This window comes from Neoarius graeffei, chromosome 4, assembly GCF_027579695.1.
Source record: "Neoarius graeffei isolate fNeoGra1 chromosome 4, fNeoGra1.pri, whole genome shotgun sequence".
NCBI lineage: Eukaryota > Metazoa > Chordata > Actinopteri > Siluriformes > Ariidae > Neoarius > Neoarius graeffei.
In genome coordinates this window covers 37,585,915-37,612,764 of record NC_083572.1, presented here as the reverse complement: position 1 = coordinate 37,612,764, position 26,850 = coordinate 37,585,915, and the positions used below count along the sequence as shown (strand labels likewise).

Below are 26,850 nucleotides of genomic sequence, written 5' to 3'. Positions count from 1 at the left end.
GAGAGACTCTGCCCTAAGGGCAGAGTCAATCCCGCCAGCAAAAATAGGGGAAAAAAAGGAGCGATCTCACCTCTTCAGATGTGGGTTTAAGTCCTACAATACATTCCTCAAAAAGGGCGTAGAAGAGCAAATTAATCCATCAACGTGTAGCATTCAATTTATTCCGGACCATTAAAGACGCCGCCTTCCGCGTAGAATCATACGTCATCCTCGCCGCCATATTGGATAGGTCAAAGCGGAGAATAAAGATTCACGTGCTGCGTTTAACTGTACCAACAGGTTTACCGTCCAAACGAGATCACATGGGATTACCTTTCACAGGTGAGAAACAACAAATTAATCCATCAACGTGTAGCATTCAATTTATTCCGGACCATTAAAGACGCCGCCTTCCGCGTAGAATCATACGTCATCCTCGCCGCCATATTGGATAGGTCAAAGCGGAGAATAAAGATTAGCTGCGTTTAACTGTACCAACAGGTTTGCCGTCCGAACGAGATCACATGGGATTACCTTTCACAGGTGAGACTGGAAAAATACTTTTCATTGTATTTGGTCATTATAATGTAATTTTACGAACAGATTTTCCTGACTTTGTGGCTAATATGAAGTCTCGCGCATAATAGTTTATGCGCATGCGTCCTTACTTCTTCTATTGTTCTGGTGTCTCCGAAGGGACCGTCTTACAGCACCCCTAGAGGTGTGGCATGTGTATTGCATCGTTTTCAGCAAGCGTTGCGTTGCCATATGGACCTGATATTTTACTGATCGTTGCCCATTTGGACACGATATATTTTTAAATAACATCTCATTGCCGTTGTCGTGTGGATGTAGCCATAGAATGGGCCATATATAAGATAGGTAAATACAACCCTAATTCCAAAAACAGTTGGGATGCTGTGTAAACTGAAAATAAAAACAGAATGCGATAATTTGCGAATCATGGAAACCCTATATTTCTTTGATAACAGTACAAAGACAATATATCAAATGTTGAAACAGAAAATTTATTGTATTTGGAAAAATATATGCTCATTTTGAATTTGAGGTCAACAACAAGTTTCAAAAAAGTTGGGACAGGGGCATGTTTACCATTGTATTACAGCCCCTCTACTTTTAACAACACTCTGCAAACATTTGGGAACTGAGGATACCAACTGCTATAGTTTTGAAAGAGAAATGTCCCATTCTTGTCCAATATACAATTTCCGTTGCTCAATAGTTTGAGGTCTCCTTTGTCGTATTTTGCACTTCATCATGTGCCAAATGTTTTAAATGGGAAACAGGTCTGGACTGCAGGCACACCAGTTTAGCACCCGGACTCTTTTACTACGGAGCCATGCAGTTTTAATATGTACAGAAAGTGGTTTGGTATTGTCTTGCTGAAAGAATTAAGGCCTTCCCTGAAAAAGATTTTGCCTGGATGGCCACATATTGAATCATTCAGCATTAATGATACCTTCCCAGATGTCCAAGCTATCCATGCCATGTGCACTAATGCACCCTCATACCATCACAGGTGCTGGCTTTTGACAGTGTCCATGATTTTTGCTCATATATATATATATATATATATATATATATATATATATATATATATATATATGGAGTGTTTAGTCTATGTCTAGTTCTTATCTAGAGTGTTTATGCTGTTTGTATTGTTTATTTCAATAATTCTATTTTTTATTTATTGCATTGCCTGTTTGCATCGTGGGTCAGAGAGGACTGAAATTTCATCTGTGCTGTATGTCGAGCATGTATAGCATATTTGACAATAAAGTTGACTTGATTTCAAAAAAGAATTTCTACTTTTGATTCGTCAGACCTCAGGCCAATTTTCCACTTCACCTCGGTCCATCGTAAGAGAGTTCGGGCCCAGAGAAGGTGGTGATGTTTCTGGATATTGTTTATGTATGGATTTAACTTGCATTTGTGGATGCAGTAATGAACTGTTTTCACAGACAATGGTTTTCTGAAGTGTTACTGAGCCCATACAGTGATTTCCACTACAGACGTGTCCACTTTTAATGCAGCATCGCCTGAGGGTCTGAAGATCACAGGCATCCAATGTCAGTTTTCAGCCTTGTCTCTTGCATACAGAGGTTTCTGCAGATTCTTTGAATCTTTTCATGATATGTACCATAGATGATGTGATCCACAAATTCTTTGCAATTTTACACTGAGGAATGTTATTCTTAAATTGCTGCACTCTTTTCTCATGCAGCCTTTCACAGAGTGGTAAAGTGGTGAAAGACACCATCTTTACTTCTGAGACACTCAGCCTCTCTGGGATGCTCTTTTTATACCAAATCGTGTTACTGACTGTGGCAGTTCGTAAGAGTGGGAGGAGCACAGAAAGATGGCAGGCCAGAATTCAAGTTCCAAAACTCATTTATTTAGCACTTTTCAGTTCTAAATCAACTCTCCCAGCCACGCACACACAAGTCGTCTGGTTGGGGAGAGAGCTCTCCCTCTGCTCTCGCTCTCTCCTTAAATAGGGCATGGTCACTGGGGAAGACACACAAACACACGTTAATCGACCTCAGGTGTAGTGATTCTGCCACTCACCTTCCCTGATTCCGCCCTCTGGTCACAGACCAACGCTTGACCACGCCCCCGCTGCCACATACCCCCACTGCCCGACTCAGGCCGGGCGGCCGTCCAGCCTGCAGCCGACTCCCCCCCCCCCCCCCCGACGGGAGAGGAAATCCGCCACGACCATCTGCGCCCCCGGCCTTTGAATCACCTTGAAGTTAAAGGGTTGGAGTGCCAGATACCAACGGGTGATCCACACGTTGGCATCCTTCATGCGGTGGAGCCACTGGAGGGGCGCATGGCCCGAACAGAGGGTGAAAGGGCGTCCCAGCAGGTAGTAGCAGAGGGCGAGGACCGCCCACTTGATTGCGAGGCACTCTTTTTCAATGGTGCTGTAGCGCCCCTCACGTACTGACAGCTTTCTGCTGATGTACAGCACTGGACGGTCCTCCCCCTCCACCTCCTGGGACAAAACGGCCCCCAGTCCTCTGTCCAATGCATCCGTCTGTAACATAAAGGGGAGAGAAAAGTCAGGGGAATGTAACAGTGGCCCCCCCACACAGTGCAGCCTTCACCTCAGAGAAAACCCACTGGCATTGCTCCGTCCACTGGACCGGATCCGGTGCCCCCTTTTTAGTGAGATCAGTCAGTAGGCTGGTGACATCCGAATAATTAGGTATAAACCTACGATAGTAGCCAGCCAGCCCCAAGAACTGTCTCATCCCCTTTTTGGTCTTGGGCCTCGGGCAGGCCGCAATTGCTGCTGTCTTGTTAATTTGGGGACGCACCTGCCCGTTGCCCAAGTAGAAGCCCAGATACCGTACTTCCACCCACCCAATCGTGCACACTTCAGGTTGGCTGTGAGACCCGCCCGCCTCAGCGACCTAAGGATGGCCCTCAGGTGTTGTAGGTGCCACGGCCAGTCATTACTATAAATAATGATGTCGTCGAGGTACACGGCCGCATAGTTGGCGTGGGACGGAGGACCCTATCCATCAGCCACTGGAACGTAGCGGGCGCCCCAAACAGCCCAAAAGGAAGTGTGACAAACTGGTCTAAGCCGAACAGTGTGGAAAAGGCTGTTTTTTCTCGGGATAATGGAGTCAAGGGGATCTGCCAATAACCCTTTGTCAAATCCAGTGTCGAGTAAAAGTGAGCCGTGCCTAGTCGATCGAGCAACTCATCAATACGAGGCATTGGGTATGCGTCAAATTTAGACACCGCGTTGACTTTTCTATAGTCTACACAGAACCAGACCGACCCGTCGGCCTTGGGTACCAAGACCACCGGGCTGCTCCAGTCACTGCGGGACTCCTCGACGATGCCCATTTCGAGCATGGCCTCGAGTTCTTCCCGAACCACTATTTTCTTGTGTTCAGGTAGCCTGTAAGGGCAGCTGCGCACTACCATCCCTAGGGGCGTCTCAATGTGGTGCTCTATGAGGTCCGTGCGGCTGGGCAGGGGCGAGAACACGTCCGAAAACTCGGTCTGGAACTGGGCAACCTCCGCGAGTTGGGTCGGGGAGAGGTGGTCTCCACAAGGGAACGGAGAGGTACGCGATGCCAATGCTCCCTTTTGAACCTCCGGCCCCAGCTCCACCTTCTCCGGAACCACAGACACCAATGCCACGGGGACCTCCTCATTCCAGAGTTTGAGCAGACTGAGGTGGTAAATCTGTAGCGCCCCACCCCTGTCCGTTCGCCTCACCTCGTAGTCGACGTCCCTGACTCACCGTGTGACCTCAAAGAGTCCTTGCCACTTTGCAATCAATTTGGAGCTCGACGTGAGCAACAGTACGAGTACTTTATCTCCCGGTGCGAACTCCCTAAGGTGCGTACCCCTGTTGTGCAGGCGGGTTTGCCGTTCTTGGGCCTGCCGTAAATTCTCCTGGGTTAAGTGTGTGAATGAGTGGAGTTTTGCGCGCAGGTCAATAACGTATTGAACTTCATTTTTACTTGGTGAAGGTCCCTCCGCCCAATTTTCTTGCAGCACATCTAGAATGCCGTGCGGCTTACACCCATATAACAATTAGAACGGGGAGAACCCCGTGGAGGCTTGGGGGACCTCTCGCACTGCAAATAACAAGGGTTCGAGCCATTTATCCCAATTACGTGCATCCTCACTTACGAATTTTTTAATTATATTTTTGAGGGTGCGATTGAACCGTTTGTGGGTGATACACGCTAGTGCGGATAGGCTTAATACCCAATAACCCATACAGTTCGTTCAGTGTACGTGACATAAACGAGGTGCCTTGGTCAGTCAGAATCTCTTTCAGGAGATGACGCGGAAGAGCACTTCCGCAATACTGCGTGCTGAGATATTGCGAAGAGGCACTGCTTCCGGGTATCACGTTGCATAGTCCACCAGAACTAAAATAAAGCGGTACCCTCGTGTTGACCGATCTAATGGCCTGACGAGATCCATGCCAATTCTTTCGAACAGGGTCTCGATTAATGGGAAAGGGCGCAAAGGCGCTTTTGGAATGGCCGCTGGATTTACTAACTGGCATTCGCGGCATGCCATACACCACCTACGGACATCGCCGCGAATCCCTGGCCAATAGAACCGGGCCATTAGTCGGGCTAGTGTTTTATCCTACCCTAAGTGTCCAGCCATGGGATTAAAGTGAGCCGCCTGGAATAGCAATTCCCGGCGGCTCTTTGGAATCAAAAGCTGCGTGACTTGCTCTTTAGTCCGAGTGTCTTGCGTCACTCGGTATAATCTGTCCTTCATAATAGAAAAATAGGGGAAGGGCGGGGTGGCGTTTGGCTAGAGCGTTTGACCATCGATTACTCTCACTTGGTCAAACGCATGTCGCAGAGTCTCGTCTCGCGATTGCTCCAACGGAAAATCCGCGAGGGATTCCCCGAGAGAGGGAGGAGGAGCCTGCGGCTCCTCACTCTGACACGGAGATGACGTAGACGGCTCTGTGACAGCTGCTCCCGCCAATGCGACACCGGGACCTCCCCCTGCTGAACTACAGCAGGACCCACTCTTCACTAAATGGCTCATTAACTCCCCAAATCCCAGCCAATCCATCCCCAAAATTATCAAGTGGGTGAGGCGAGGATTAACCGCTGCCTTTACTCTGAATTTTTCCCCTCTGAAAAAAATGTGGACCGACACTAAAGGGTAGCTGTGAACATCCCCGTGCACACACAACACCTTCACCCCCTGTGCTCCCCCCAATGCCTCGTCTTGCACCAGGCTTTGGTGAATTGAGGTCTGATTACAGCCAGAGTCCACCAACACCTGATATGTATCCCCTTGGATACTCACCGGTATGCGATACGCTCCGGCCTGATCGAGGGCAGCTCCTGGCGCGTCGGGGATCCGAACCACCGTGCCCACTTCCATTACCGAGCACTGCTGTTGGAGGTGGCCCGGCTTCCCGCAGCGCCAGCAAATCGACCCGGGCTTCCTCTCTGTACTGGCGCTCTGGGGCTCGCTCACCTGGGAGGGGGAAGAGACAGACACAGAAGGGAAAAACAGGAGGGCACCGCGGGTGCGACGGGCCAGCTGTGGTGGGGCCGGCCCCCGCCTCCGCGGTGGGGGAACGGGGCGAGGACGAGACACAGGAGGGGAGAGGGAGAAAGAGAAGGAAGAAGAGGATGTCCGCTGTCCTGCCGTCGGAACAGCCGCCAAATGGTCCTCCGCCAACTCGATGGCCTGATCCAGTGACGCCGGGCGGTGGCACTGGACTCACTCTGCGGTCCCCTCGGGTAGGCGGGCGATGAACTGCTCCATCACCACCTGATCAATGATTCCCTCGGCGTCGCGGTTGTCGCCCCTCAACCACCGCCAGCAGGCGTCCCGGAGCTGCTGGCCAAACGCAAACGGCCGGCCGACTTCCTCCAGACGCAGAGCGCGGAAGCGCTGTCGCTGTTGTTCGGGGGTGCACCCCACCCGCTGAAGGACGGCCCAGCGAAGGTCTGCGTAGGCCAGCCGGCGGTCGGCGGGGAGCTGTAGCGCGGCCAGCTGTTCCTCGCCCGTTAGCAGGGGGAGGAGGCGCGCCGCGCGCTGTTCCACCGGCCAGCCCGAGGCCTCTGCTGCCTGCTCGAAGAGCGTGAGGAAGGCCTCGGGGTCGTCAATCGGGCCCATCTTGGTTAGGGTGAGGGGAGAAGGGCCCGTGGCGTTGGAGGTGGTGGACCCCGCTGACGCAAGGAGGTGCCAGATCGCCTGTCAATCTTCCTGCTGCGCCAACACCAGGGCCTCGAACCGGTGCTCTTGCTCCTTCCAGAGGGTGATTAGCGCCTGGTGCTGGCTCTGCTGGACCGTGGCGAGGGCGTGGACCAGGTCTGCGAAGGGGGAGGACTCCATGGGGCTGTTCTTTTCCTGTGCTCGGTCCCAGGTTTCGGCACCACTGTGGCAGTTCGTAAGAGTGGGAGGAGCACAGAAAGACGGCAGGCCAGAATTCAAGTTCCAAAACTCATTTATTTAGCACTTTTCAGTTCTAAATCAACTCTCCCAGTCACGCACGCGCACACACACACACACACACACACAAGTCGTCTGGTTGGGGAGAGAACTCTCCCTCTGCTCTCGCTCTCTCCTTAAATAGGGCACGGCCACTGGGGAAGACACACAAACGCACGTTAATCAACCTCAGGTGTAGTGATTCTGCCACTCACCTTCTCTGACTCCGCCCTCCGGTCACAGACCGACGCTTGACCACGTCCCTGCTGCCACACTGACCTGTTGCCAATTAACCAAACTCGTGGTTGTTTTTTTAAGCATTAAACAACTTTCAGTCTTTTGTTGCCCCATCCCAACTTTTTTGGAAAGGTGTTGCTGGCATCAAATTCAAAATGAGCATATATTTTTCAAAAAACAATAAAATTCAGTTTCAACATTTGACATATTGTCTTTGTACTATTTTCAATGAAATATAGGATTTCCATGATTTGCAAATCTTCACATTCTGCTTTTATGTTTTACACAGCATCCCAACTTTTTTTGGAACTGGGGTTGTAGATAGAGAATATTACACAGTGCAAAAATATGAAGTTTATCTTCGAGTGGTGAAAATATTTCATGAGTAGCAAAGTGAACAAGTGAAATATTTTTCAATGAAAGAAGGTAAACTTCATATCTTCACGTCACCATGTAATGTTCTTTTTATTATATACGCACATCTACAAAAAATACGCAAGTTAAAAGAATTTTAATTTTGAACCAGTTCGCCATTTTCACAATGCACATCAAGTCAGCAGGAAAAAATTGGAAGTGACGTCATCGATACCCCCACGAGGGAAGATATTGGAAAATATGTTACTTAGGTCCAGGATGTATTTCATATGAAAAATACAAGTTTTTTTCAACATGAGAAAATAAACTTCAAATCTTCAAGCCAACATGTAATTTTCTTTTTATTATATAGACACATTCACAAGCAAAAAGCTATGCAAGTTAATCAAAACAATTCATTCATCGCCATCCTCATTAGTGAAGATATTGGAAAATATGTTCCTCAATGTAGTTCATATGAAACATGTGAGTGGTTTATTTCCAAGTGAAACATTCGTGTCTATATAGTAAAAATATACAAATCATCCATTTTGACCTACACAGTTACTATTATGCAATTTTTACACTATTTTATTCTACTATAAGAAAAGATTCACAAAGGGTGCAACTAGTTTTAATAAATTTTTTTAATAATCAGGAATTTAAGTTCTTGTCACGATCCAAAGGCCACGGAAACATAGGACCCAATGTGCAACTATGGGAACTAAGAGGAAGCATACCTGAGGAATTGATTTGTGAGGCAGGTGATAGGCGCAGCAGCACAGTCCAAAGCCAATTTACTGATTTGCCAGAAGATGGTGTTAAGTCCCAAAAAACAGCAAGCAAAGTCCAAAACTAAAGTCACAATGAGAGGTCTCAAAAACGGTGGGCAAAAATCACAATCCAAAAATGTAAACAAAGTCAAGGAACAGAGCGTGAGCATAAACGAAAACGTGAGCAAGACAAAACTTACAGTGAGTATTTAGCCATGCTGCATGAAGCTCCTCGGTGTGTTTATATGGGGTGGCTGATAAACACATAGCAGGTGTGCTAACATGATGCGAGAAGAACGGGGAAAAATGCAGAGTGGAGTGCAAAGGCGCAGATCAGGACCTGGAAGTTCCGGGGTGGATTGTCACCGTCCCCCCCCCTTTACAGTTGTCTCTGGGTGTCCCAGACAGGGCTCCTGGGTTCTTGTGGTGGAAATCCCTGATGAGCGCAGGGTTGAGTATAAACCACGCTGGTACTCAACACCTCTCCTCTGAGCCATAGCCCTCCCAGTCGACTAGATACTGTAGTACCCTGACCTCTTTGATGGACCTTTAATAGTTTCTTAACTGTGTAGGCCTCTCCTCTGTTGATGATCCGAGGAGGGGTCTTGGAAGGAGGGGAGAAGGGGCTGGAGACCAGGGGTCTCAGTTGTGAGACATGAAAAGATGAGTGGAGCCGCCGCATAGACCTGGGTAATACCAACCTAAGAGTTGTAGGATTAATGACCTTAGAAATGGGGAAGGGTCCAACAAACCTGGGGGCCAGCTTGCATGAGGAGACCCTGAAAGAGAGATTGGCTGTGGACAACAATATGACCTTTTGTCCTGGGCGGTAAACAGGAGCCAGCCTGTGATGACGATCTGCCATCTTTTTGTACATGTGATTGGCGTGCAAAAGGTGACATCTGGCATGCGCCCAAGTTCTGCGGCAGCACTGGACAAAAGCTTGGACTGAAGGAATAGACGCCTCCTCCTCCTGCTCAGGGAAAAGAGGGGATTGGTAACCGAGATAACACTGGAAGGGAGTCAGCCCAGTAGATGATGAGGGAAGACTATTGTGGGTGTATTTGATCCAAGGGAGCACCTGGCTCCAGCAAGATGAATCGCTGGAAGTTAGGCACTGTAAAGCGACCTCAAATTTCTGATTGGTGTGCTCGGTCTGCCCATTAGTCTGGGGGTGGTAACCCAAGATACTGGGAGTGGCCCCAATAAGCTTGCAGAGCTCTTTCCAGAAATGAGTGGAGAACTGGAGTCCTCGGTCGGATACAATGTCCGTAGGCAGACCATGAACCCGAAATGCATGGTAGATCAACAGCTCCACCGTTTCTTTGGCAGAAAGCAGCTTAGGGAGGGGAACGAAGTGGGCCGCCTTAAAGAAGCGGTCGATGATCATCATGATGCAGGTATTGCCCTTGGAGCAGGGGAGGCCAGTGACAAAATCCACAGCAATGTGGGACCAAGGACAATGTGGTACAGGTACAGTGGTGCTTGAAAGTTTGTGAACCCTTTAGAATTTTCTATATTTCTGCATGAATATGACCTAAAACATCATCAGATTTTCACACAAGTCCTAAAAGTAGATAAAGAGAACCCAGTTAAACAAATGAGACAAAAATATTTTACTTGGTCATTTTTTTATTGAGGAAAATGATCCAATATTACATATATGTGAGTGGCAAAAGTATGTGAACCTCTAGGATTAGCAGTTAATTTGAAGGTGAAATTAGAGTCAGGTGTTTTCAAATCAATGGGATGACAATCAGGTGAGAGTGGGCACCCTGTTTTATTTAAAGAACAGGGATCTATCAAAGTCTGATCTTCACAACACATGTTTGTGGAAGTGTATCATGGCAGGAACCAAGGAGATTTCTGAGGACCTCAGAAAAAGCGTTGTTGATGCTCATCAGGTTGGAAAAGGTTACAAAACCATCTCTAAAGAGTTTGGACTCCACCGATCCACAGTCAGACAGACTGTGTACAAATGGAGGAAATTCAAGACCATTGTTACCCTCCCCAGGAGTGGTCAATCAACAAAGATCACCCCAAGAGCAAGGCATGTAATAGTCGGCAAGGTCACAAAGGACCTCAGGGTAACTTCTAAGCAACTGAAGGCCTCTCTCACATTGGTTAATGTTCATGAGTCCACCATCAGGAGAACACTGAACAACAATGGTGTGCATGCCAGGGTTGCAAGAAGAAAGCCACTGCTCTCCAAAATGAACAATGCTGCTCGTCTACAGTTTGCTAAAGATCACATGGCCAAGCCAGAAGGCTATTGGAAAAATGTTTTGTGGACAGATGAGACCAAAATAGAACTTTTTGGTTTAAATGAGAAGCGTTATGTTTGGAGAAAGGAAAACACTGCATTCCAGCATAAGAACCTTATCCTATCTGTGAAACATGATGGTGGTAGTATCATGGTTTGGGCCTGTTTTGCTGCAGCTGGGCCAGGACGGCTTGCCATCATTATGCTTGCTGAATTATACCAGTTAATTCTAAAGGAAAATGTCAGGACATCTGTCCATGAACTGAATCTCAAGAGAAGGTGGGTCATGCAGCAAGACAACGACCTTAAGCACACAAGTCGTTCTACCAAAGAATGGTTAAAGAAGAATAAAAGTTAATGTTTTGGAATGGCCAAGTCAAAGTCCTGACCTTAATCCAATCGAAATGTTGTGGAAGGACCTGAAGCGAGCAGTTCATTTGAGGAAACCCACCAACATCCCAGAGTTGAAGCTGTTCTGTAGGGAGGAATGGGCTAAAATTCCTCCAAGCCAGTGTGCAGGACTGATCAACAGTTACCAGAAACATTAGTTGCAGTTATTGCTGCACAAGGGGGTCACACCAGATACTGAAAGCAAAGGTTCACATACTTTTGCCACGCACAAATATGTAATATTGGATCATTTTCCTCAATAAATAAATGACCAAGTATAATATTTTTGTCTCATTTGTTTACCTGGGTTCTCTTTATCTACTTTTAGGACTTGTGTGAAAATCTGATGATGTTTTAGGTCATTTTTATGCAGAAATATAGAAAATTATGAAGGGTTCACAAACTTTCAAGCAACACTGTAGAAGCCTTAATAGTCCAGCAGCCAGTTGGTTGCTAGTCTTATTTCTGGAGCACACGTCACAAGCTGCCACAAAAGGTCCTAACATCTCGCCGCATGGTCAGCCACCAGAAACGGTGCCTAAGGACAGCAAGGGTCCAGGCTGCCACAGGATGATTGGCTAGAAGAAAGCTGTGCCCCCACTGCAGTAGTGGGGAGTGCATGCAAGGGAGCACGTACAAATAGTTGGGTGGACCATTGCCTGGTCCTGGATCGCTGGACAGGGCCATTTTGGACAGTGGTTTCCATGTCGAGTTGGGCAGCGGCCACAAGGCAAGGGGCAGGAAGGATGGGCTCAGTGGTGTCTTGCTCAGAGTCCAGATAGAACTGCCTGGAAAGAGCATCAAGCTTGACATTCTTAGAACCAGGTCTGAAGGAGAGCACAAAGTTGAAGCAGGAGAAAAACAAACCACCTGGCTTGGCGTGCATCGAGACGTTTGGCAGTCCCGAGGTACTCAAGATTCTTATGGTCTATCCAAATGATAAATGGAATCTCAGTCCCCTCCAGCCAATGCCTCCATTCTTCTAAGGCCAGCTTGATAGCTAGCAATTCATGAGCCCCAATGCCATAGTTGAATTCGGCTGGGGTCATGTGATGAGAAAAGAATGCACAGGAGTGTACCTTGTTGTCCTTGGCTGACCTCTGGGACAGAACAGCCCCGACACCAGTGTCCGAGGCATCTACTTCGAGAATGAAATGAATGGCAGGGTCTGGGATGATGCGGACTGGGACCGTGGTGAATCCGCTCTTAAGAGAAGGCTTTCTCAGCATGGTTGGTCCAAGAGAAGGGGTGCTTGGAGGATGTGAGTTCAGTCAGAGAGGCGGCAATGGTGCTATAATTCTTGATGAACTTTTGGTAAAAATTAGCAAACCCCAAAAAGCAATGCTTTACGGGAAGAGGGAACAGGCCACTCAAGGACCACCTTGACCTTGTCAGGGTCCATTTGTACCACCCCAAGGGATTTCACAAAGCCCAAGGAGGACACAGTGTGCTTATGAAACTTGCACTTTTCTGCTTTGGCAAAGAGTTGGTTTTCTAAGAGTCGTTGCAGGATCTGTCTGACATGGGACGGCTGGACCTCCAATGTGGGGGAGAAGAGGAGGATATAATCAAGGTAAACGAAAATGAACTGGTTAATGAAGTCTCACAGGGCGTCATTGATCAGGGCTTGAAAGACCGAGTAAGCCCAAAGGGAAGAACGAAATACTCACAATGGCCTGTAAGAGTGTTAAACACCATCTTCCACTCATCTCTTATTTGTACTAGGTGATGAGCATTGCAGAAGTCTAGCTTGGTAAAAAACTGTGCCCCCTGAAGTAATTTGAAGGCGGTGGATAGGAGTGAGAAGGGATAGCGATTCCTGACAGTGATAGCATCAAGTTCCCAATAGTCAAGTCAAGTCAATGCAGGGCCTGAGGGACTTGTCTTTCTTTTCCACAAAGAAGACCCCTGCTCCAGCAGGGGAGGATGATGGGCGAATGATGCCAGCCGCTAGAGACTCCGAGATGTATTTGTCCATGGCCTCCTGCTCCAAGGGGGAAATAGAATAGATACAGCCCCTGGGAGGTGTGGGTTCCAATCATAGGGTCGGTGTGGAGGAAAGAAAGCACAACTTTATTCGTCACACATTTGTGAAATTCCTCTCTGCATTTAACCCATCTGAAGCAGTGAACACACACGTGAGCAAAACACACATGCCCAGAGCAGTGGGCAGCCATGCTAACAGCGCCCAGAGAGCAGTTGGGAGTTAGGTGCCTCGCTCAAGGGCACCTCAGCCCAAGGCCGTCCCATATTAACCTAACCTAACCTTTGTCTTTGGGGGAAACCAGAGCACCCGGAGGAAACCCATGCAGACACGGGGAAAACACACAAACTCCACACTGGGCTCAAACCCAGAACAATCTTGCTGTGAGACAACCATGCCAACCACTGTGCCACCCAAAGGTCGTGGGATCAAACCCACAACCTTGCCATTATTAGCACCATGCTCTAACCAACTGAGCTAACCAGCCTGAGATGCAGAGGTGGCACAAGTCTTACTAAACACCACATGAAGATCCAGACATTTGGGAGGCGCATTAGAGAGATCAGTAGTCTCATCAGGGCTGGTGTCAAAAGGGGCCAGGGGAGTCTGAGCAGATGATAGGAAAGCAGCCAGGCAACGAGTATTCCAAGAGAGAATGGTCCCATCACTCCAGTTAATGTGGGGGTTGTGGAGGCATAACCAGGGGAGACCCAGGACAATAAATTCTATGGAGTCAGTCATAGCGAAGAACGTAATTGATTCAATGTGGTAACCAAAAACTTTCAAAGTAACAGGGTCAGAGACACAGGAGATGGGGCAGAGTTCAGCCCCATTCAGAGCTTGAGTGACAAGGGGCAATCTAGCTGATGCAAAAGGATGCCCATTTCTTCCACCCAGGAAGCTCTGATTAGCACCGGAATCAATGAGGGCTTGAACAGACTGGACCTGGTTCTGGAACGAAACCTCAACTGTCAATGTCGACCTAACAGCAGGGGAAGTGTATGTAGAGACACCCACCCATATCCCCAAATCTACTGGTGGGCAGAGCCTTTTTACTGGGCAGCAGGAGATGAAATGTCCAGACTGTCCACAATAAAAACAGGAATTAGTTTCTCAACAACGCCTTCTTTCCTCGGGAGTTATCTGGGTTCTGCCTAATTGCATGGGCTCTGACTCTACTGGGGTGGCACCTTCTGCTGGAGGGGTAACAGTTCTAGGTGCAGCTCTTCGGCTCCATCTCCGATCCCTTCTCTGGTTGCGCAGAAAATGTGTCTACCCGTCCAGCCAAGCCAAGGGTATCAGGCAGATCATGAGGCACATTCTAATCCAGGAGGGCATGATTAAGTCCATGAAAAAAATGCATCATGCAAGGCACTGGCGTCCCAGTCAACTGCTGTGGCAAGAGTCCGAAACTGAATGGCATAATCATGAATGGAGCAGGCACCTTGCTGCAGCCCCATCAGCTGTCTTGCTGCCTCCCTGCCCTTGGGGGAATGGTTGAAAACCTTCAGCATCTCCTCAGAGAACTCTTTGAAACTCGAGCAGCAGGGTGCCCTGGCATCCCAAATGGTTGTTCCCCATTCCCGTGCTTTTCCTGTTAAAAGCATGATGACATAAGCTCCTTGGGAGCTCTCCGATAGGAAGGCAGACGCCTGAAGTTCCATGGCCAAGTAGCACCGTGAGAAGAATGAACGGCACATGCCAGGGGCACCATCATACGGCTGTGGAGTGGGTAGCCAAGGCTCACAAGGGGGGGGGGGGGGGGGGGGGGGTAAAGTCAGTGCGGCAGATTGACTAGGTGGAGCTGATGCTGGTCAGTCCACGATAGATACCTGGAGGCTCTCCATTTGTGTGGAGAGTCTTTGTAGGGTATCAGTGGTGGAAGACATGCTTTGGCAAACAGCTATGATCTCTTGTTGATGCAATCCCAGGACAGAGCCCTGCTTAGCAAACACTGATTTAAGCACATCGTAGACTGCTGGGTCCATGGTGGTGGTGGATAAATTCTGTCACGATCCAAAGGCCATGGAAACAGATAGGACCCAATGTGCAACTAAGGAAACTGAGAGGAAACATACCTGAGGAGTTGATTCGTGAGGCAGGCAGGCAGGTGACAGGCGCAGCAGCACAATCCAAAGCCAATTTACTGATTTGCAAGAAGATGGCGTTAAGTCCCAAAAAACCACAAGCAAAGTCATAATCAACACAAAGTCCAAAGCTAAAAGTCACAATGAGAGGTGCCAAAAACAGTGGGCAAATATTGTAATCCAAAAACGTAAACAAAGTCAAGGAACAGCGCATGAGCATAAACGAGAACATGAGCAAGACAAAACTTACAGTGAGTATTTATCCACGCTGCATAAATCTCCTCGGTGTGTTTATATAGACCCCTTCGCATGTTTGTAAACAAACCGACCGCTGCCAGGATGCGCGTGCAGCCTGGACTCAGAAACAATGGCACTGCCCATAGACCGGCATTATGAGCTGTCAGATTATGCAAAACAATTGTCATTACAAGATCGAGAATGCTACATAAATAAGTTAACTCTAACAAGTGGACATCGCCTACCGGATCCGTATTTAATTAAAGAGTGAACGGACGATGTTAGTAAGTTTTCTTCTGATACCTGAAGGCAGTCATACTATTTACAAAAAAATGTGAAACTCAAAAAAAAAAAAAAAAAAAAAACCTATTTACAAAAGTAGCCTGCCATCAACATTCTGGTTACAGCGAGACTACAACTTGATTAACAATGGGACATTCATATTCATTTTGTTTTAATCAAATTATGCCAGTGATGTGATGGCAATGTGGCTTTAGCTACAACAGCAAATACCAACACTAAACAGCAATTTGCAGGAGGTAATGGCATGAAAGGAATGATAGTGTAAAGAGTGCAGCTAAGAGAAATCAGAGCTGTGTAAATAGCGAGAGGCAGAGAGCAGAAATGAAACTGAACGGGGCGGGAGCTAGGTTAGAGCAGTCAACGCAAGTTGGCATTTAGAGTGAGGGCACACAATTTTACCTTTCCATCCTTGCTTTAAAATTGTGATTTTCGGCATACACAAATAATGATGGCACAAAATCTGGACTGCTTGAGTCAAGCGAGACCTCTCCTACAAATAAAATTGCATGCAAAGCTAAGTTAACATGCTAACAATATTCATTACATTGTGTAACTATGACCCAGCTAATCAGACAAACGTTACCAAAGTATTTTGCTACATCAATAAACGAAGACTAGAAAGAATAAAAAAGAAAGATTTAATAAATAGCCTGATCTTACCTGTGATGAAGTGGGCGCTGCAAACCCGCGCATTTTTGATGGTGCTTTCATCCCAGTCTACATGTTTGATGGCTTGTAGCCATAGACGTCGGCGATTTTTTTGGAATGGGTGAGATCCTGCTGGAATTCTGTACATTTTAACCCCATCACTGCTACGATTCTGACACCCGACAACACAACAACTAGGCATTTCTTCCAAATATTTCTTCTCGTCTCTACCGTCGCTGAGTCTTTTTTGGGTCCAGGCTGCGCGTGCAATTTCCTCTTACGTATGAATGACGTTTACTGCGAAGGGGTCTATGGGGTGGCTGATAAACATGTAGCAGGTGTGCTAACACAACGCAGGGAGAATGGGGAAAAATGCAGAGTGGAGCGCAAAGGTGCAGATCAGGACCTGGAAGTTCCGGGCTCAATTGTGACCATTCTATGTGAATGAGAATTCAAAATCTATTGAATTTGAGAATTTAAAAGGTGACATTATACCCATTTTCCACAAGTTATCACCGTCCCATGGGATCTTAATGAAATGTCTGTAATGTGCTTTGGTTAAAATACCACAAAGAATACCCTTTCTCACCCTCTCTAAACAGCCTGTTCAAAAGAGCCCATTTGAGTGCCTGTTCCTTTAAATAATAATGAGGCACTGCTTACCCCACCTGCTTCTTCCACCAGTCAATCAGGTTGCACTTTCCTTATGAATATTCATTCACAAAGGTAGTTCTCAAGCCATGAGTAAAGATACTCAGATGAGGGGGTGGCATCATTTTAATGAGCTCCCTTAAAGCTGGGCATACACTGTGCGATTTTTGGCCCGATTTTGACACGATTTTCACTCGTGCGACTATTTTGGAGATCGGGCCGAGTTTTGGCTCAATCATGCGTCTCGGATTGTGTAGTATACATGGGGTAACGACAAGCGATTAACACCTCACGACCTCCTCCTGATCGATTGGATGAAAATCAAACCTGTTTGAAATCCTGAGCATCGGATCCGAGCATCGGATTGTATAGTGTGAGAACAGGAATCGTAAGCTGCGTGCTGTTTACCCCTGCAATTCACTCGTACAGTATGAGCAGCAGCTGAATACCGCGATTGAAAAAAATCGCACAGTGTATGCCCAGCTTAACATAGAAAGGGGAGCGAAATTGACTACTTAGATGTTTTCTCAGGCTTTTTCAGGTAATAACTGAATTAGTTCAGCAAATAATGAGAATCACATTTACTGAAAGAAAATTTATGGAAATAAATGTATGCCACATTGATGCTCTCATTACTACCCTCCCAAGTTCAGGCCCTATTTGAGCATGGATTAATATGAACTGGAATAAATACTGGTAATACATGCACCAATATTTAGCGCATCATGAAATAAGTGTATACATACAGCAAATTAATAAATATCAATTAATCCTAATAATTTTTATTCACCATATAAATTTACATCTCATCTCATTATCTCTAGCCGCTTTATCCTTCTACAGGGTCGCAGGCAAGCTGGAGCCTATCCCAGCTGACTATGGGCGAAAGGCGGGGTACACCCTGGACAAGTCGCCAGGTCATCACAGGGCTGACACATAGACACAGACAACCATTCACACTCACATTCACACCTACAGTCAATTTAGAGTCACCAGTTAACCTAACCTGCATGTCTTTGGACTGTGGGGGAAACCGGAGCACCCGGAGGAAACCCACGCGGACACGGGGAGAACATGCAAACTCCACACAGAAAGGCCCTCGCCGGCCCCGGGGCTCGAACCCAGGACCTTCTTGCTGTGAGGCGACAGCGCTAACCACTACACCACCGTGCCGCCATAAATTTACATGTATTAGGAATTTTTCTTGATGCTTGGTCACAACGATACATTCAACATGCACATCACAAACAACACAGCACGATTACCATCCTAATAGACAAATATGGCACCCAATATACAAATATTACACCTTAAGTGGAAAAAGTAGGCCCAGCTGTAATGGTATGCTCGGTTGTATTATTAATTAATTGCAACTAATAGTGGTAATAGTATTCTATTAATTAACAGAAGTAGTTAATATGATTATATTTATAATTTGCAAAGCTAATGGGCATGATGATGATGATGATGATGATGATCTCACTGGAGGTTGATCCATGAATGACGATGGATCAGACGGTCAGCTTTCAATTCCTGATATTTACATGTGTTAAACAACTTAAAACATGGCACCTTTGGTGGCAGACTAGCCAAAGATAGCCTCATCGGTTATCAGCTCATGTACGACTCGATTTCGTGGAATAACTTAAATATTCGGTTGCATATCCCTTGCTTGCAATATCTACATCTAGCCGACAACCCACTGACATCACCAAACTGTTGCATTCTTCTTTTGTGATGTTTTCCAGGCTTGTACAACAGCTTCGTTCAATTGTTTGAGGCTTTCTTCCTTCTGTTTCTTCTTCAGAAGTTGAAATCCATGCTCAATTTGCTTAAAGTGCATATCCTGGACCAATTTCAGGGGTTTTTTATATGAAAGAATGTCCCTTTACACACTCCTCCAGAAGGGTAATTTTGCACAAGGCCATCTGTCTACAGCAGAAAAAAATGAAACAACAAAATGCGTCTGGAAAAATCCCAAGGGAGTCTGGAGCCAGATTCGTGACGTTACCTGCGGAAGCGCCAGCAGGCTGCGAGAGCTTGCACAGTTTCAGTGCACAGCCTGTGTAGACCAAGCGCTCCCATTTCTCTCTCATTGTCCGGTCTTTTGGAAAACAATGAGTGCTAATCCCATCAAGATTGGCATTGCTACACCCTCCTACGATACATCTGTTAACCATTTTAATAATTACGTGATAACGTTGAAGAAATTTGCAGAAAACCACCAGGTCGTTTTCTCATAAACAAACCAGCGCTGATGTAGGATTCAGAAGGAGGCATCCCACACGCGACATCACGAAAATCAGTGTTTGCCGGGAAATCCAAAAGCCAAGTTTTTTCAGAGGCGGACAAATTCACCTCAAATGACTTGATTTCAACTGAATTTTTCTGGTATTGTGCAAGGTAAAAAAAAAATTGCACAAAATGCTAAAATGTGACAGATATTTGACTAAAGTTTAATATAAAATAGGATAATTACATTGATCTTGCTCCTGAATTTACCTGTGATATGCACTTTAAGGTCTGGTGACCAGGCTAAAATATTCCCCTTACCCCAACCCCCCCATGATGTTGTTAGCTGTAGTATGTTTTGAGTTATTGTCATGCTGCATTATGAAGTTCCTCCAAATAAGACTGGATGCATTTTTCTGTAAATTGGCAGACAATGTTCTGTACACGGAATTCATTCTGCTGCTACAATCATGAGTGACATCAATAAAGATTAGTGAGCCAATTCCAAAGCAGCCATGTGCAAACTATGACACTGCATCTACCATGCTTGACTAATGGCCCTGAATGTTTTGGATCATGAGCAGAGATTTTTTTTCTCCACACTTTTGCATTTCCATCATTTTGGTAGAGGTTAATCTTGGTTCCAGAACTTTTGTGGCTCATCTCTGTATTTCTTCTGGGCTTCCAATTCTTACTGTTGTTGAGTGGTTTGCATCTTGTGTTATGTCCCTCTGTATTTCTCCAAGTATTCTTCCAATGGTGGATTGTGATCCCTTCACCCCTGGAGGTTGGTTGTTGATGTCGCTGGTTGTAGTTTTAGGGGTTTTCTTCAGTTCTCACATATTTCTGTCATCAACTGCTGCCGTTTTCCTTGGCTGACCTATTTCATGTCTTTTTCCTCTCCTTTCTTTTTCAGTACATAAAAACTGCTGAATTGGCTATGCCCAATGCTTGTGAAATGGTTCTGATTTCTCCCTCTTTTTCAGATTTAAAATAGCTTGCGGTTCTTTCACAGACAGCTCTCTGATCTTCATGCTGATGTATCCTTTTAAACAACTGTCTTCACAAGTGCCCTTGGCAAAAAGAAGTTTATTCAAGTGTACTATGAGTAGACTTATTTTTTACTAAAACTGAAGAAGTATACTTGAAGTTGACTTTTTATAAACTATATTTTATATACTTAAGAATAGTATAGTGAAGTATACTTGGCTTATACTGAAAAGTATAAACAAAACTAAGACTAAGTACATTAATACTAAGACTTACATTTATACTTTAATACTAAAACTTATACTTTAGTATACTTATGTTTTTCTGCCACAAAGTACTAATACTATATCTTGCTCCAAGTGCATAATAAGGTCAAGTCATTGACTCATGCTTAACATTTAATTTATATATTAATATAATATAATGCTGGAGTTTAAAACTTTACAGTATATAGTATGTGTGCTCAATTGCATTATCTTTATGTACCTTAAAATCATACACAAAAACAGAAAAACTTTTGACTTGCCTTTATTGATCAAGAGACCATTATGTTTACATTTTTACATGCAAATGTGCACTTTTTCCTTTCATTTTCTCCAGTAAGGAAGGACTTGATTTCATAGGTCTTTGTTTTTGAAATGTTCGAAAATATATCAAACTTGTTTTCAACATTCTGTCTTGTGATTTTGTAAATGCATCACACTCGTGTACATACAGTATGAGTAAACTTTAAGAATACTTTAAGGAGTATATTTCCAGTATATAAATAGTAAGCTACAAGTAATATGCCAAGCAAACTTAAAGTATAACAAGTAAACTAGTGAAATAACCAACGTTTATAACAGTATACTTAAAGTATACAATAATAAACTAAAAATAGGGACTCGAAGTATATAAGGCCAAACAAAATAATGTGTGTTTCCGGTTACCCGACTGACCCTGTAAAAACACTGCGGCCCTTCAACTGTTTATGACCACGATAAACAAACTATTTCTCGTGCCCGACCCTACCTGCTTGGCAGCCACCTGGCGAGTCAAACGAGAACCGCTAGGGCGTGTCATATAAACCACTCGGTATTTGCCGAAAGACACGAGGCCCGTCAGGAGTAAATTGACAACCAACACGCACCTCCCTCTACCCCAGCCCTTTCAAACCAGCGCGGGCACGGCCTGGTAGGACGGTGCCTCGGCCAGTCATTCGCCACCGTGCAAGCGCTGCTCAGCGACTTAAGTTTTGATTTGATCCATGGCTCCAGCCCACCTTTAAATTTTTATAACTCGGACACCGAAGGTCACAGCAAAGCCAAATTTCGTAGGCATTTCTAGACAGGCGTCATCGTTAGATGCAATTGAATACATAGCTGAACAATGCTGCGTATTCTTGCTAGTGTTACAATGATGATTATCTTAGGTTTTTAAGTAGAAAAACTGGCCACCCTTGTGTTCATGCCTCGAAGGGTCGGATGTAAATGACTGCTTGCACATGCGCAGTATATTTCATCGATTCTTCCGGGTGCCTATAAAATGGAGGTTCGCCTCGGAACAAAAAGCGACACAGTGGACAGAAATGTTTGCTTGTCAAATCAGCCTATTGCAATGCAAAAGATATTCACAACAATTAAAAATATTTCCAAATGAAGAACTATAGAGTAACTACAACATTGTTTCCTACAACAAATCACACAGTTCTGACATTCTGGGATCAGTTGCAAACGTTTAAGGAGTATTTTGCAAAAAAGTTTTCAAAGGAAACTTCTCACTTTTTCCTACCTACCCTAGAAAATTTGTCGTAAACTTTTGGGATAAACAAATTTTTTCCCCTACCTACCTACCCTATTTTGAAAACCCAGGAAACAGGAAACACATTATTTTGTTTGGCCTAACTAGTACAATGGCAGTATATACGAGTAGCACGCTGTGTGAGCACAATCGCTATCAGGCGCGTTAAAATGTAAATAACTTTTCTAGAATTTCACCAAAACTCATTGAATTTTCAGCATTGTAAGAGAACTCCCTAAAGTATTATTCAGCAAAACCCCAGAATGATAGCACAAATCTAGAATTTTTAACAGAATTTTAGTTCTTAAAATTTAACGTAATTATGGATGTCACGCGTAACATTTACACCCGTGAAAAATCACTTTGAATGCTGTTTTGAAAGTTTTGATCAAATATTCTCTATAATAAAAAAAAAAAATTCGCTTAAATATTATAAACAGTCTTTTAATGCATCAAAAAATAATTTTGATGACGCAAGGAAATTCGGAAGAAAATTTGTTTTTTCTTTTGCTTGTTGTGCACGTCACGCTACCAAAATCTAACTAACCCCCTCACGAACAATTCCAACTTTCATGGACTTGTAGCGTGAATAAACCTTTCAAAAAAATATATAATACTTCTCACCCAGTAAATTAGAATCCTGGTGATTTATATCCTTGTAGCTTCAGTAGGTCTAGAGATTTAGTAAATCCCAAACGCTGTGAAACACGCCAGCCATCTATGGTGAGAAGTGCTGCTGTAGCTGAGAAACTCGCATTTCTCCCGCTTCCAACTAACTCCATGACCCATACCAAAATAACAATGTCACGCTCATCACTTAAGGATGATTTATGCCAAGTTTCACGGAAAAATACAGCGAAATAAACTTGCTTAGAAGCATTTTTCAAAATCCCAAACATTATGAAACATTTCTTGTAGGGTTTCAGGTTACAAATTTCGAGAATAGAGAAATTGCGGCGCAAAAGTTTGCCACTAAACTCGCGAAAATACTCCATCCTAGCGAGTTTCACAACCGAACTAGGCTACATGACAGTCCGTGACCACCCAGGAATGTTCTAGAAGGTACGCTTCTAGGCACGTGCGATCGAGAAAGACGCCACATGAAGGTAGTAAAGGTAGTATTTCCACTGTCTTATGACGTTTTTGCTTGTTTTAGCGCGATAAACAATGCATTATGGGTAATCGTTAAAATGCTGATTTCAAGGTTAAAATGGGCAAAAACAACTAATTTATTATAGATATTGTAAAAATTGTGCCTAATAGTTATTTTAGTACATAAAATCAAAACCTGAATTTTTAATTTTTTTCCCTATGTTACACCATTGTGCATCTATAGCATGCTACTCATCACATCGATAAGTGTACTTGTGGTATACTTTAAGCATACGAGAGGGATATACCAAGTACATTGATAGCATATAGATGAGTGTACGTGTTGTATACTTTAACGTGTACTTTTGCAAACTTAAAATGAACTTTAAAGTATACTTTTATAAACCTGAAATGTTCCAATTTAGTCTGAAAAAGTATTAAATTTGTATACTTTCTAGTACACTAAAATTACAGGGTCTGTAGTATACTTGCTATACTTATACTGAAGGGGACTCCCTAAAGTGAATGACGCATGAAATGGAATGACGAATGACAGCTAGTGATTTGAACAATAAATGGTCCCTTGTCATTCAGATTCTTATAAATAGAATAACGATTGAAATGTAGGTGGAATGACATGCTTTCAGCTCATGAAATGGAATGACATTGTTTCTAAGTGGAATGACATACTTTTAGGTTATGTTATCAGTGATATCACCTTTTACAAATGGAATGACAGCGTTTCCAGGTGGAATGACATACTTTAAGCTAATGTTATCAGTGATAACACCTTTAACAAATAGAATGACTGTTTCTAGGTGGAATGACATACCTTTACCTTATATTATCAGTGATATCACCTTTTACAAATGGAATGGCAGTGAATTTAGGTGGAATGACATACTTTTAGGTTATGTTATCAGTGATATCACCTTATACAAATGGAATGATGGTGAATTTAGGTGGAATGACATACTTTTAGGTTATGTTATCAGTGATATAACCTTTTACAAATGGAATGACAGTGTTTCCAGGTGGAATGACATACTTTAAGCTAATGTTATCAGTGATAACACCTTTAACAAATAGAATGACTGTTTCTAGGTGGAATGACATACCTTTACCTTATATTATCAGTGATATCACCTTTTACAAATGGAATGGCAGTGAATTTAGGTGGAATGACATACTTTTAGGTTATGTTATCAGTGATATCACCTTTTACAAATGGAATGACAATGTTTTTAGGTGGAATGACAAACCTTTAGGTTATGTTATCAGTGATATCACCTTTTACAAAAGGAATGACAGTGTTTTCAGGTAGAATGACATACTTTTAGGCAATGTTATCAGTGATATCACCTTTTACAAATTGAATGACAGTGTTTTTAGGTTGAATGACATACTTTTAGCTAATGTTATCAGTGATATCACCTTTAACAAATAGAATGACTGTTTCTAGGTGGAATGACATACCTTTACCTTATATTATCAGTGATATCACCTTTTACAAATGGAATGGCAGTGAATTTGGGTGGAATGACATACTTTTAGGTTATGTTATCAGTGATATCACCTTTTACAAATGGAATGACAATGTTTTTAGGTGGAATGACAAACCTTTAGGTTATGTTATCAGTGATATCACCTTATACAAATGGAATGACAGTGTTTTTAGGTGGAATGACAAACTTTTAGGTTATGTTATCAGTGATATCACCTTATACAAATGGAATGATGGTGAATTTAGGTGGAATGACATACTTTTAGGTTATGTTATCAGTGATATAACCTTTTACAAATGGAATGACAGTGTTTCCAGGTGGAATGACATACTTTAAGCTAATGTTATCAGTGATAACACCTTTAACAAATAGAATGACTGTTTCTAGGTGGAATGACCTACCTTTACCTTATATTATCAGTGATATCACCTTTTACAAATGGAATGGCAGTGAATTTGGGTGGAATGACATACTTTTAGGTTATGTTATCAGTGATATCACCTTTTACAAATGGAATGACAATGTTTTTAGGTGGAATGACAAACCTTTAGGTTATGTTATCAGTGATATCACCTTTTACAAAAGGAATGACAGTGTTTTTAGGTTGAATGACATACTTTTAGCTAATGTTATCAGTGATATCACCTTTAACAAATGGAATGACAGGGTTTCTAAGTGGGATGACATACCTTTAGGCAATGTTATCAGTGATATCACCTTTAACAAATGGAATGACAATGTTTTTAGGTGGAATGACAAACCTTTAGGTTATGTTATCAGTGATATCACCTTTTACAAAAGGAATGACAGTGTTTTCAGGTAGAATGACATACTTTTAGGCAATGTTATCAGTGATATCACCTTTTACAAATTGAATGACAGTGTTTTTAGGTGTAATAACATACTTTAACATACTGAAGCATACTTAATAAAATGAACTTTAAGTATACTACTTTTTGCTCGGGGTGAAGCCACGGTCTCAAACCAAAATACACATTCAGAACGATTAACTGTTCAAACCGTTACATTTTTAAAACAATTAAAAATAAAAAAATCTAAAAGGGCACACCTGGGTAACAAGAAACACCATGTCAGTCACATATTCCAATATTTTTGTTCACTTGAAAAATGGGTAGGTTCAAACAAAAGGTGCCATGTTAAGTTTTTAAACCCATCTCGATGTAAACAGCAGGAAATGACCAGAGAAATTCTTATCTGTCCCGGTTCCATGACTTTCAGAGTGGACTGTGTGTGTGGACTATAGCAAAGTTTGCCATTGAGACTACTAAAACCTGTAGGCATAGTCTAATTAATAAGAGAAATTATTTTATTCGTTATTTAATTAACACTTGCACAAATGATCATCAGTAGTAAAAAAAAAAAAAAAACTATTATATATACAGTGTGTGTATAAGTTAACTGGACATAACTTGTGACCTATATAAGCAATAATACAACCTGAAGTAAGTAGGTCTGATTATTTTTAAGTCACGAAATCTTCCTGAAATAAACGCAGGACCAATGCAACAGTAATTAACAGCAAACAGTCCAGTTTCCTTCCTGACTTTTCGCCAGCTGACAGAAGAAATGGATAACCAATTTATAGCAATGTACTACAGATTAAACACAGTAACGAGAAAATAAAAGGTAGGTTTAGGGCGTTTTTCATTCTCTTACCTTCTCCTGTACCCGGGTTATCCTTTTATGTACATTACTAGCCAATTTCCCGGCGTTTACCCCTTTCGATATCTCAGCCATGATGTAAGTTTCGGTATAGATGCCTTGGGCTAAGAACGAGAATAAGTGGAACAAAAAAGGGAATAGCTCAAAAACAAAATAAAAAAATTAAAATAAACTTCAGAAGGCTCAAGTCTTCACTCGCACTGCTGGCAAAACGTCTTAAAGGGATCGTGAAGACAGCGCTGAGTGTCCCGAGTGACAGCCCCTTTAAAAGCGAATTCGACTAATTATACCGACGCTGTCTACACACACACACACACACACCATAAATAACTGCAGTCAGTGACTGAATACGCGGTTATTCACAATCATAGTGTTATCTTTTCCCCCGGCAGCATAAATGTTTTAAATACATCTTTAAAAAAAACAAAACAAATAAAGCGAGTAGATTACCCCTCCTGCAACCCCCCTTAAAGGTACAGTTGTTGGTACTTGATTTATTCATTAGCCGACAGCCCACAAATTGCTTGGCAAGAGTGATCTAGTGTAGATCACTCTATTTTTAGTCGTATTTCTATTTTAATCGCGCATATGCAGTCAGCTTCACAACTGAAGAAGCAAAAGAAAAAAAATAAGTTTGAATTTTGCCTTGAATATTTTTCATACTAATATGATGTGGGAAGCTGGAAGT

General features: G+C 43.7%; 1 protein-coding gene across 1 annotated transcript in view; it reads right to left on the bottom strand.

The window, feature by feature from the left end:
• Positions 1-26,534, bottom strand: part of bin1b (bridging integrator 1b) — a 197,869-nt gene extending 171,335 nt beyond the window's left edge. The window contains exon 1 of the mRNA XM_060919212.1: positions 26,157-26,534. Coding sequence (XP_060775195.1) covers positions 26,157-26,237 — 81 coding nt within the window. The 5' untranslated portion in view covers positions 26,238-26,534. The remainder of the gene's footprint in view (positions 1-26,156) is intronic.
• Positions 26,535-26,850: the final 316 nt, after the last annotated feature.